At 42.1% G+C, this 12,896-nt stretch overlaps 1 protein-coding gene across 2 annotated transcripts in view; it reads right to left on the bottom strand.

The window, feature by feature from the left end:
- Window positions 1–349: 349 nt before the first annotated feature.
- Window positions 350–12,896, bottom strand: part of HMGA2 (high mobility group AT-hook 2) — a 139,946-nt gene continuing 127,399 nt past the window's right edge. For both annotated transcript variants that reach the window (XM_045466526.1, XM_045466527.1), the window contains 2 exons: window positions 12,098–12,130; window positions 350–503 (listed from right to left, as the gene is read on the bottom strand). In XM_045466526.1, coding sequence (XP_045322482.1) covers window positions 456–503; window positions 12,098–12,130 — 81 coding nt within the window. In that variant the 3' untranslated portion in view covers window positions 350–455. The remainder of the gene's footprint in view (window positions 504–12,097; window positions 12,131–12,896) is intronic.

The following is a 12,896-nucleotide window of genomic DNA, read 5'->3' as shown; positions in this document are numbered from 1 at the left end:
TGTTGAACACTGCGCCTTTCCCGGGGTGGGGAGCGCCCCACGTCAGGAGCGTGACGCTCTCTGGTCTGTGTGCAGTGCATGCTCGACTAAACCCGATTCGGAGTTTTTCTCACCCACCCGCTCCTGCTTATCAGTTCAACAAACTATTAGTAGGTTAAGAAAAAAAGAAAACAGTAATTAAAAGTTGCATTGTTAAACTGTGTCCCCTGTGTTTACAGCAGTTTTTCACTAAACCTGGGACTGTGAAGGTGATTAATATAGTCCTTTTGAAGGTTATGTGATTTCTCCCCGCCCGCCCCCCACCCTGCTCCCGCCCCACCCCCTTCCCCCCACCCCCCCACCCCCCCCAGATGAAAGTGGAAAGACCATGGGAATAGAGAAAGTGGTCACTGCAGTGTCTTCTCCCTTCAAAAGATCCAACTGCTGCTGAGGTAGAAATCGAATGTTGGCGCCCCCTAATCCTCTTCTGCAGACTCTTGTGAGGATGTCTCTTCAGTCTCCTCCTGGAACACACAAAGGGCACAACCATTTAGTGTGGGCTCTTCTTTGCCAACGGTTCAGAGACGACCTGTCTCCACAGCACGTTCTGCTGGCTGCAAAAGAGGATGCGGACGCTTGGCAAGCCCTCATTCCCAGGGCTTCTTAAACTGTAATTGAGGAATCAAGGTGTTGTTTTTTCCCAGAGCAGAGTCATTTAGCCCCTGTTGACTTAAGGCTTGACATCATGGCGGCTGGTCAGCAAATTCAATTGTGTGCAGTCCAGAGAATGTCAGGCCAATGTAAGCTCACTCACCAATCAGAGTAAAAAAGAAATGGATAAATTTTTCCCGACAGCGTGCCGGTCATCAGTTTTACAAACCCGGAGCACAAGTAAGAAAAGAACCCAAGTCAAGGGAAATCCTTTCTTAAGACTCAAATGAACCTGTCCTTCAGATCTTGGTAGTAATAGCTGATACGTCCAAGAGGCTTACTGGAGGCTCTCGGGGATTGTTTGTTATTGTCCCCGTTTTATAGACAAAAAAGTCAAGGCATGGAAAGCGATGTACCCAAAGCTACAGAGGGAGTAGGGCCGGGAATTGGGCGGGGCAGACGGGCGCCAGAACCTGTGCGTGACCAGGACGCCACCGCCACCGGGCAGAGGCAGTGTGAGCACAGAAACGAGCTTGGAGAAGGGTTGCGAGAGCTGACTACTAACTTCCTCTCCAAATCGAGTTCCTCATTCTTGTATTTATTAAAGCACATTTTAAGACAATGACCAAAGTTTGGCATGACTGCTGAATGTCAATACTAAGTCCACATCAACCGAACACTTAATGGTGGGCCGGCCAAGCAGGGAAAATCTAATATGTGTGTTTTTGCAGGACCTCCTCTCCATATAAGTCTAATTCTTCCTCCTCCTTTCTTTTTTTTCTGATTCCCCATGGCTCTGGAATTTGTTGGGAGTTTCTGCAAGCTGGCTTAAGCCGCACACGGTTCTCTTTCCCTTTGCTTATTTAACAAACGTGCAAGTACCTTTCGGGACATGGGTGGTAAAGCGGAGACAATAAACATTTCTGATAAAAGCGTCGTTAGTGAGAGGATGATTTTTTATCAAATACTGCACATTGTCTCCTCAGACGGCATGTGAAAAAGATCTGGGAGAAGAGATAAACATTTACTCCGGCAGCAAACAGAGCCCCTTTAAGAATGGCCAGCTTAGAACAGCTTATAACAGTCTTCATACTTTAATAGATTTGATTTTCCACATGGCTTCATTTTGTCTGGGTGGCTAACTGACACAATTTATACCCCTCTTCCTTTCCCAGGTCACTACAGTGCACCATTCAGTAAAGCGTGCCTTAAAGCTTGTCTGCGTTATATGACCAAACTTCCATTCATTAGTGTTTGAAACACTTCAGCTGTGAAGGAGCTCCTAAATGCTACCATGTGTGACGCTTTTGCGTAAGAGCAGCAAACGGGAGGAAAAAAAGCCCACACCAACGGGCACTCACACACTCACATGAATGCATGTGTGCGTGCACGTGTTCTCTCTCTCTCTCTCTCTCTCTCTCTCTCTCTCTCTCTCTCTCTCTCTCTCCGTCTCTCCATCCTGGGCTTTAATCACAGATCACTGCTCACTGCAAACCCTTTGCGAAAGGTTTCAAACATGCTCTTCCCCCAAAGACCGAGAAAGCTGTAAATCCTGGGAATAAACACACCTACAAATGAATGGATTACAGCTTAAAAAATATAACCGCAGCAGCATCAAGTCGTGAGATTTCACACCGGTTTTGTTTAGTCTGCTTCGGGTTATGTGGGAAATGTGGAGCGTATGAAGCTACCTCCCCTGCTCCCAACCCCCAGACTGAGGGCTTCACATATTTAAGCGGCAGGTTTATACCTCTTGATAGGCAACAGGCCATGACCCTGAGATTCTCTACAGAGCCCTGGCCACAAAGGAGGATGTAGCGTGATCAAAGCCATGGACAGCCGAAAGAGAGACAAGCCAAGGTTCGGCTGCCCTATGACCTTGTCTTTTCACTTAATATTTAAATTCCAGAAAGTCACTAAGTTGTTAGGCAGATACACTCCTCATCCGTCCCCAAATGACTCACTTCTCATGATGACATGAGGTGTGAACTTAAGAGTACCGCTCTGAAACAGACCACAGCATAAAAGCTGGCAGGTAGATTTTATTCCCTCTTCTTCTGGTTAACAAATTACTAGAACTCCGTCAAGCTGGAAAACCTCCTGGATTTAGCTGTAATTATTCCATTTCTAACTGCTCGATTTTTCTATATCATCTGGAACCCACAGTACTGTCAGATCCGGAAGGAAATAGAATTTTCAGGCCATGAACTTACAAAGACCTTGTAGTAGATGGAATGTGATCAGCTTTTCAAAACATTCCCAGAAACTTTGCTTGATTTGAGCTCTTGAAGCTCCCGATATGTGAGTGGTTTATTTAAATCCCTGAGACACAACTCAGCTGAAAATGATGGTCCCTCATATTGTTTCCTTTACTTAACCGTTCTTAACACAACACGGAGAGTCGTTTTATTCATGTGTCTTTCCGCTGACCTTGAAATTCTTCTACTGGTGGCTGTCAGTTAGTACTGGGTATATAACTAGAGGGTCAGAGAGTGGGAGACTCACTCCGCGAACTTCTGGAAGTGATGTGGCTCTCACATGCTCCGCATGATGGTTTTCTCACATGTCTAGTAGGTGGAGAGTTCTCTCTTCTTGGCATGGCCCTGACTGGCCACCCTCCAAGGTGGTGACATGGCCACCTTTGCAGTGATTTGACTTTTCGCTACATGTGTGGTTTGCCGTGGCAAAAGTACGGGTGTAATTAGGAGAAGAAAAATCTTCCCTGTCCGGAAAAAAAAAGATGAACTTGGAACACCCACCTTCTGCTGCCCCAAGTGTCGCAGCTGACTAGACTTCACACGGGCCCTTCTGCGGTGCCAAGTGCGGACCGAAACGGGTGATGGAGGGAAGCAGCAGCTGGCTCTGACGTCCCCAAAGACTCTTATTTCCATAGGAGAGTAGTTGGTGGGGACCCCTGAGATTCAACCTTCTCGGGTGGCTTAGAAGACACCTCCACTTAGGACAGACAATAGCTTGCACCTCGAGATACTTATTTAAATTACTTCATGCTTGCAACACATGGCCAAAGGACCTTTGAGCTGGTGTAGGCCCCCCCAAGAGCAGCTTTGAGGCAATAGGGAGACTGAAATCCGAGAGCCAAGAGTTAGGCCAGTCCACAAGGTGGGAAGGCAAACCAGCAGCCGTCTGGTCAAGGAGGCTAACTGTCGGGAGGGGGCTGGGGGAAGGCAGGATAAGAGGACTTTTCAAAGTGGAAGTGCACGGTGACATTTTTACGAGCACCGGCCACTAAGACCTCTGAACACTGAACAGCTCCCAGCCACTCACGCGGCTGCTTTACAGAGACAATGGAGGCAGCACCACATCGGGGCGAAACACGCGAGTCTTTTGGGCAGAAAACTGAAGAGAGGGAAAGGAAAGTGGGCAGAGTTGGAGGACTGTATTTTTATTATGACTCCTGGAAAATTGCACTCATTTTGCCTTAGTTTTTCTTTCGTTCGGGGGGGGGGGGAAGAGGAATTTAATAAATGTAACTCTTTCATTGCTTTCGTTAAGCTTGCAAAAACACCCCCCTAAAACCCAGAAATAGAGTTTGCACTTATCTCCACTCCGCATGTGGCATTTACCTTTGGGTTTACTTCCGCTAATTGATTCAAAAGGAGGAAGAAGACAGCCCAATATCCAGCCTTATCCTCTAATGCTTGATGGAATTTTAAACGTCTTAAGAGTCTAATCATAGATCTTAGCACACAGACGCGGGTGAGGGCGTGTGCTGGAGGAACGTTTAGTATTTAATGTGAGAGCCGAAGCTCTGGGTTTAATTTTCAGATGCAGACTAAACAGCAGGTCTGCAGTGGAAGAGGGGCCGGTGAATTCTAAATGGAATCGGGAAACGGAAATGCTCTCCTTACAAATTTTAGGAGTTGGGTCCCCATGATCCCCCTCTTTGTGTGCAGTAAGGAGTGCAAAATCCCAGAAGTCCATGTCGGCTTTAATAAATCCTTATTTCTTCTCCTTGATTGCAAAGAATTCTGCAACTCTGTTATTATAAAAATGCTGCAGGCTAAAAATACATCTGCATTTAAGCTATCTTGCCAATAAACCTACAAATACCTGGTTGTCTAGAAAGAGTCGTTATGGTTTAGTGACAAATTCTTATTGTCATCTTAACGTGTCCAACTCGTTAAGGACTCAGAATGACAGACACATTTGAGAGTTTTTCACGTTGCTGAGTATCTCCAGCCAGTCCCACCCGAAAAGAAATAACGGGCTCTCTGCCTCAGCAGCAATGACCAGAAACCAATTTTTCAAGTTCCAGCTGCAGCTAAGTGACCCGCAAGACCACAAAATGGAGTTTTTCTATTTCTCTGTCAGATATTTTAACTTAAAATGGATTTAAATAAACATTAAAAAAAAAAAAAAGAGGGGGGTGCCTGGGTGGCTCAGGCGGTTGAGCGTCTGACTTCGGCTCAGGTCATGATCTCGAGGTTTATGGGTTCGAGCTCCGCATCGGGCTCTGTGCTGACAGCTCAGAGCCTGGAGCCTGCTTCGGATTCTGTGTCTCCCTCTCTCTCTGCCCCTCCCCTGCTGGCACTCTGTCTCTGTCTCTCAAAACTAAATAAACATTAAAAATTTTTTTAAAAAATGGATTGAGGCTGTTTAACTTAATGGAAAGTGATTATTTCCTCCAACTAGGAAAACTTTACATCAGATTTTTAAAAATACGTTAAATGGAACATATAGAAACCGGATAATCTGGCAAGTGGAAGGTATTCTGGTGGAAACGTTAGGAGGGGAATATACTTTTTGAAAAAGGAGACTTAAGAAGTTGGGATATTCATGGCATTTGTACCTAGTGCTTTATTTATTTTAGCTTTATGTCTATAGAAATATACAAGCGTCAGGACTATCCTGCATGTGTGACCATCAACTTGATAAAGTCAGTGTTAAGGTCTTTATTGAGGGATGTTTAAAGTAAAGAAGACTGGTTGATCCTAGAGGTCGTTGACCACAGACATCAGCCCCGGCATTGATGGGTTGTGTAACTCACGTCTATTCTCACTGTGTCAGACCAGTAATGACCATACCCACCTAACTGCCCAGCAGGGTGTGAGGGGAAAATGTGACAACCAAATGGGAACATTTTTGAAAAAAAAAAAGAGAAAAAAAATCCTATAAGATACAGTGTGGAATAATGATTAATTGCAGTTACTCATTCTCTGTGTGTTTCTTTACCTGTGATTCAATGATAGATTGGTGAGAAAGAAACACACGATTTTTAAATAAAGCCTTGAAAAAGAAAACAAAACAAGATGTTTTTGATTTCTCAAATGCATTCCTGTTTCTCTCGTCTGTGTCCTTGATCAGGGTGCTGTCACCGAAAGTATCCTAAACAGAGGTCACGTTCATCCCCAGGATATGCAGATTTGTTTCCTGGGGTGAAGGGATATTTACCACTGATTTCAGAAGGGAGTCACACTTTGCAGATAAGGAAATCATTTCACGGATAAACTGACTGCAAGTTTCAAGATCCTGTAAGTCGCCCTTTCTGAGGATGGTGAGCTGTATGGATTTGCCATGCCCGTTCTAATGCTTACTAAAGGAGCCTCAGGTTTGAAAAATACTAAAGATGTAGCAAAAGGATTTTTGCACGAAGGAAGCATTCAGAAGAAGGAAGTTTATTTCAACATCTCCAAAAATGGTTGAGGAATGTTCTTGTTTTCATGCAAAGCAGTTTTTGAAAAGGCTAGGTTAAAGGGTATTCAATGGTTCCATTCCAGATGTGTTTATCGGTGGCACAGACCAGGAGAAACCTTTTCTCTTTGTTTTCTATGTGTATAAATTTTGCATATTGTTGTATTTGTCGCCAGGGAAGAGAACATTGCTGGATTTTAGTCAAACATTTTTCACCGAATGTTTTTCATTGTCCTGGGTTAGGACTTTTGAATAAGATTGTGAAAATATCAGTAACAGCAGTAAGTCAACAAATAATTACTCAATATACATTTGAGTGTTCAGCAAACACTTCCTGAACGTAAAGGAAGTATCTTGGACAAAGCAATAGGTTTCTATTCAAACATTACAGATTTTCTTAGAAAGACCAGGTTTTAAAACCAGTTACTATTTATCCATATTAATTTGGGTCAGCATGTTTGGATAATGAGAAGAAAGTTTACCTATTGAATAAATAATTGGTGTTTATTCAACTCACATCACCACGCAGAGGAAAAGCAGGCAGACATTGCCAGTTTCATTTTTAGCCTGATCCATGGGCTTCACATAGTTAAAAACAATCATACTTAAAAAAAAAAAAGACAAAAAAAAACTCATATAGGAAATCTGGCAAACCCAGAAACACTAAATTTTTGCCTTTTGGAGGTTTTTACATTGAGTGATGTGTTTTCACTTCTGTTAGAAGTTTATGTCATCTCTATGAGACATTCTCTGCCAAAACACAGCTGACTTCACCTCGCTCATATTCCCTTATTACAAGTGTTGGCTAAGCTAATTACTTCATATGTTTATGGTTAATAATAATTTTGATATGTCTCTTTGCCCCACCTGTGCTGTTACGTCCTTGAGGGATTTTACTGTAAGGGTTAAACGTTGATTTCTGCTGTGCTCTCTCCTTTTCCCTTGGCCTTTGCAATGTCAGAGGTCAGAGGTTAAATCAAAAAGTATTTCCTCTACAACAAAACAGTGCCGCTCAGGCTGGGCTTTGATAGAATTCTTCGTGTTTTGCCGGTTGGTACCAAACAATTACTGGCCCACAAAATGTTTTGCCAGCTTGAAAGAGCCTAAGTAGGAAAATAAATAAATCAGTGCTCTTTATGACTTGGGCAGCATAAATCACGGTGCAGTGGGAGAGTGACTATTTGCAAATCGGATTTATTAGGAATTATTTACTGCATTGGCCAAGGTACCATTTAAAAGACGAGTGTTGGACTGAGAATACCCTCCCTCTCTCCCCCTCCTCCTTTCTCCTTTGTGTGTCTAGACCGAGAGCCCCCAGTCAAAATGCCTTCTTTAAGAACAAGATGCTGACTGCAATTCATCAACGTGCTTGTCCCAAAACGAAATCTCTCCTTTTGCTCCAAACAATGTTTAGGTTGTCTGAAATATAAACATCCTTAAAACAGCCCTTGAAGTCCCTGTAAAAACATTCAACCTTTTTTTTTTTTTTTTTTAAGAGGGGAAAAGTCCCATGATAACCAGGCTTACTGAGAGTTCTTTGCCCTGGTACACCCCCCCCCCCCCCAGAAGATGTTACTCGCAGGTAAAGATTCTACCTCAAAACACAAAGCTCTGTTTCTGCTCTTTTAGAAACGGGGGACTTTCCAAGCCTCTCGTTGGGAAATTGAAAAGGAGCAGGTTTATACCTGTCTTCGTTGCTAGAGGTGGCGCTTGCCAGGGCAGAACAACCATGAGGAAACTGGGTTGAAAGTCAGGAGAACCGTTAGGATTTTTAAAGCCGATTTTCCCGTTTGGGTAGACTCAGGTGAGAAAAGACTGTCTGAATTATCTAGCAGGAGTCACTTTGGATCTCTGTTCAAAGCCTTCAGAGAAGGAACCCAAGAAACAAGAAGATATCTGACGGACCAGCAAAACCTTTCTAGAGGTCTGAGAGGGCGTGAGATTTAGTCTCATCAAAGTGACAAGCCGAGGAACAGCATTCCCTCTATCGATAATAATAATCGGATACTTGTATGGGGTTAACTTTTATAAAAGCAACGCCGACAACAAATCCCACCACTGTTTCCTACCAAAGAATGTGTTCCATGTGGCCGAGAAGTCAACTGCATCACACTGCTAAAACACGAAGACATGAGCTCATTTCTATTTATTGCTTAATTTGCCATTTTAAATAAAAATAGAGTGCCCTAGTAATCTTTGTTCTCACCGTTTCTGTAATTAAACAAATTAATGTGAATATTGCAGATTTTTCTCTTTAGATTTTTAACAGACCATTAACTTCCCCCTTAGGATGTGGGACACACTTAACGTCTGTAGCTGATGGCACCTGGTCGACTTTATAAACACAAACCCTGGCAGCAGGGTTTCCCTTAAATTTTTATTCTTCTCTGGACACATGTATTTACATACATAAACACATATCTCAATTTGGGGACTTACTGTAATTCTACACTTGTCTCCTCAGAATGAATTTTGCTGCTTTGTATACCAGTTTCCAGAAGTGGCACTCTTGAAGCTCTGGAATTCTCAAATTTCAGAATTTGATGGCATTGGGATATTTCACAATAGAGTCTTTGTAATTGCGACATACCGCCAAGAAAAGTGGTTCTGACTGCTTCAATCCTAATGAGAGGATGTGGCAATCACTGTAACATTTCCCCCTTAAAGATTAAACAATCTTTATTTTTTGAAACGTGCAGGGAAAACGCCTGAGGTCAAAAAGACAGTTTTGGACGAATTAGAATTCTAGACTTTTTGAGAGTATATATCTCCGGAAGTTAGAAATCCAGCCTCCCCAAATAAGTCAGAACATAGTAATGCTCCCTGGAATTTATAGAATTATGGATCTCTCAAAGTTTTCTTGGGAGTAAGGGAGATGTGTTGTTATGATCCCAGTCCACAGATGGATAAATGAGGCACAGAGAGATTAATTCGTCCAGTGATGGGGCCAGAAAGCAAAACCTAGGTCTCCTTACACGCTGCCGAGCTCTTTTCTTTAGATGTGAAATACTTCATTGTATTAAAATTTTCACCACCTCAAAACAGGATCTGAATATAGTACTGTTGATGAAGAAAGGATATGAGCCTGAGTTAATCCAGACTGCCACATGGAAAAGCCATCTGGGAGGGTATTTTGAAATAAACAGATGGAAAAGGAAGAGATCCTTTTGAATGTAGTGTTAAATTTACATTATCCTCCATGAACTTCCTTGTAGCCCCCATGTTTATATAATTCATCACTATGTCCTTAGACAATATAGATTAGGAAGCCCAATGAGCTCACATTCTTTTTTTATTTTTTATTTTTTTTTAACTCCGAACTCTCCTTTCAAGGGCAACTTCTGGAGCAGGGTCTGTAACCCAACCACACGGATCAGCGAAGACCAGCCCAGTCTATCTGTGCCTTCTTTGCCATTCCTGAGCTTCTTGGGAAAACATTGATTATTTCTTGGTGTATTACTGACCAATCTGCAATCCGTTTCCGACACACTGATAATCTCCACCTGTAATTTATTTGTTTCTGCCCCTCTACTTTTGAATATGCCACTCATCTCATTCATAGCATCTCTGTCTCCCTAATTTATATCTCCATTTTCCCCTCTGCAACTAGATGGCAACACAAAATAAAAAGTCTTCCAGGAATTATCCCCGTAAGTAACACACGGTATTCCACTCATCCGACTGTATTCCCTATGTGCCTCATATCCATTGGCACTCTGTGGTCATTTGTTCAACAAACGTTCACATGTCTTCTCGTGTGTGTTCACCAAGTATCTTCACCTCTGGCTGCACATTAGAATCGCTTGGGGGGTTCATAAAAAATACCGATGCTTGGGTCTTCAGACCCCAAAAAGTCAGAATCAGTGAAGGGTAGGGCCGGTGGCATAGGCATAGGGCCGGTGGCATAGGTAGCAGCTGTCAAATTCCACGGTGTAAATACTTACATCAGAGTCGATTTCAAGCTCCCTACTGGACGTCACCTAACAAGAATTTGAAAGAGGTGCTCACGATTGGCTCACAAGGGCTGGCTCTGCATATACTACTGGGCAGGGTTCAGGCATATACACAGTTCAGGTACATGGTGATATATGTATGTCCTATATAATCTCTAGGTGATTCTACCATGCAGCTAAGGCTAAGAAACTCTGAACCAGATTACACATTTCTTGGATGCGATAACTATTTCATGTGCCTCATCTTCCCTACAACACCAAGAATAGATACTGAGTCAATGTTGTTAACAGACCACAGAAGGTTATTAATCGAATGTTCATAGCCAGTGATGCAACAGTGAACACGGCAGTATCCTTTGGCTCAAGTGAACTGACTTTTAAATTTACTTTGTCTTGATTTTCTTACCGATGAAAGATGAGAGGCTAAATATATTCGCAATCTCCTGCTTAAAATGTCAAGCTTTTGTTTATATTTTGTTTTGTTTAATATTGTTTACAAACACTCAAACACCGGTATTTATTTTTAGTTCCCCCTACCACTGTTGGCTTTTAGGAATGGGGGCAGCCCTGAGAAATTTTTTTCATGTTAACTCTCTTTTATGCTACTTAACACACACATGTAATTACGCTGACACATTTTCCCTGCATGCTTACATGTGTTTAGAAGCTTCAGTTCTCTTTCAAGCAGCATTTGTAAAGAATGGTAGACACATAAGATTGCTCGGATGGTCTTTCCCAGTCAAAGCAACATTGTCCCAAGAGAACAGGGTGCAAAGTACCTTTTTAGAGACCTCCAGAGAAAAGATCACACGGGTATTTTCAATTATGTGAAAGAGATCTACAAAGAACTTGATAACCCACAACACCGGCTAACACCTTACTTCAGCAGTTTCTGTGTGATAAAGCCAGATCTCCTGGGTATCTCTTTAAACTTGGAAGGGGAGAATTGTGGGACATATTTATACTTTAAGAATGGTTAAGTTGACTCTTGGTTAAATTTACTCGTGGTTAATTTAACCTTCAGGTTTTTTCTTCTTTCAAGATCTACTTCCTCAATAGATACGATTCTTATGTTTCCATGTATAGATTATATTTAGGACAAAAACACCAAGCAGAAAGAGGAAGAAAAGTAAACCCGGCTCCTCCTTTTGACGTTGCCAACACCTCAGAAACTGTGACGTAGCCAAGAAGGCAGGACCTGAGGGTTCATCAATCTGCAAAATTGGTATGACTTAATTTCCCAGTTTCTCAGCCCTCTTTGAGGATGTTTTGGCTTATCCAAGGTTATGGACTAATTCAATGAACAGATAGGTTTCCTGTCATGAATCACGATGTATTTTTCAGCTAATAAGTCCTGTATCAAGTCAATGGAATATGGGTAGATAGAAGGAAAGGACAAAATTTGATGTTTAAGATTGGCAAAACACATGGTAAGATCATTAAATATTTCGTATGAGGCACGGAAATAAAGATTTTACTTTTTAAAGGATTTCTATTTGCTTTGTACACTTCAGGCCTTGATCTTCTAGGGTTTTCTTTTCTTTTTTCTTTTAAGATTTTATTTGTAAGTAATTTCTACACCCAACGTGAGGCTCAGCCTTAAAACACCTTAAGATCCAAAGTCCCAAAAGCTCCATCAACTGAGCTCACCAGGCGCCCCCTACGGTTTTTGGTGACACAACTCAGACTATGTATTCCTGGCTTTGTCTGAAGGACACAACGAATTTTCATGAATACTGGGATGCTGACATAATCAAAACTAGAAAAGGACACATTTAAGCTTTAATTTTGGGTTATATCTTTTCACTTTACTCTTTATATTAATAAGGAAGGAAAAGAAAATCATAATGCCCATCTCTTACCTGAGCAGGCTTCTTCTGAACGACTTGTTGTGGCTAAGGAAGAAACAAACAAACAAAAAACCTGTTACGTCTTAGAAGGAAACATACTTCATGACAATAATTAAGTATACGTGTTTCAGATATACACATTTGTCTGCAAAAATTTGGTTCTAAAATTAGATTCACGGGAGGTGTGAAAGGGCCTAATTTGCTAACATTTTGCTTTAAAAACACTCCGCTCTCTTGGGATACACTTTACATACGATACAACTCACCAATAATGTGTATAATTCAGTTTCTTTAGTACATCCGGAGAGTTGTAGTGTCATCATCATCACAACCTAATTTCAGAACATTTCACCTCCTCTAGAAGAAACCCCATACCCGTTATTATTGACTACCCCCCACTCCCTGCTGCCTGCCTAGTCACCCTACCATCCCTAACCAACCACTCATCTCTCCGTCCCTGTAAATCTGCCTACTCCAGACATTTCAGGTAAATGGAATCATACAACATATGGTCTTTTGTGCCTGGCTTCTTTTACTTAGCGTAACGTGTTCCAGGGTCATCTGGGTCATACCATGCATCGGTACTTCATTCCTCTTTATGACTCCATAACATCCCATTGTACGGCCACACCACATTTTGTTGATCCATCCGTCAGCCGATGGACATTTGGGTTGTTTCTGCCATTTGGCTATCATGAATAATGCTATGAGCATTTGTATGCAAGTTTTAGTGGAGACATGTTTTCATTTCTCTTGGGTAGTTTGGAGTGGAATTTCTGGGTCATACAGGTGACTCTAGGATAAACTTTTT

This window comes from Leopardus geoffroyi, chromosome B4, assembly GCF_018350155.1.
Source record: "Leopardus geoffroyi isolate Oge1 chromosome B4, O.geoffroyi_Oge1_pat1.0, whole genome shotgun sequence".
In the NCBI taxonomy this organism is placed as follows: domain Eukaryota; kingdom Metazoa; phylum Chordata; class Mammalia; order Carnivora; family Felidae; genus Leopardus; species Leopardus geoffroyi.
This window is presented reverse-complemented; position numbering and strand designations above follow the sequence as displayed.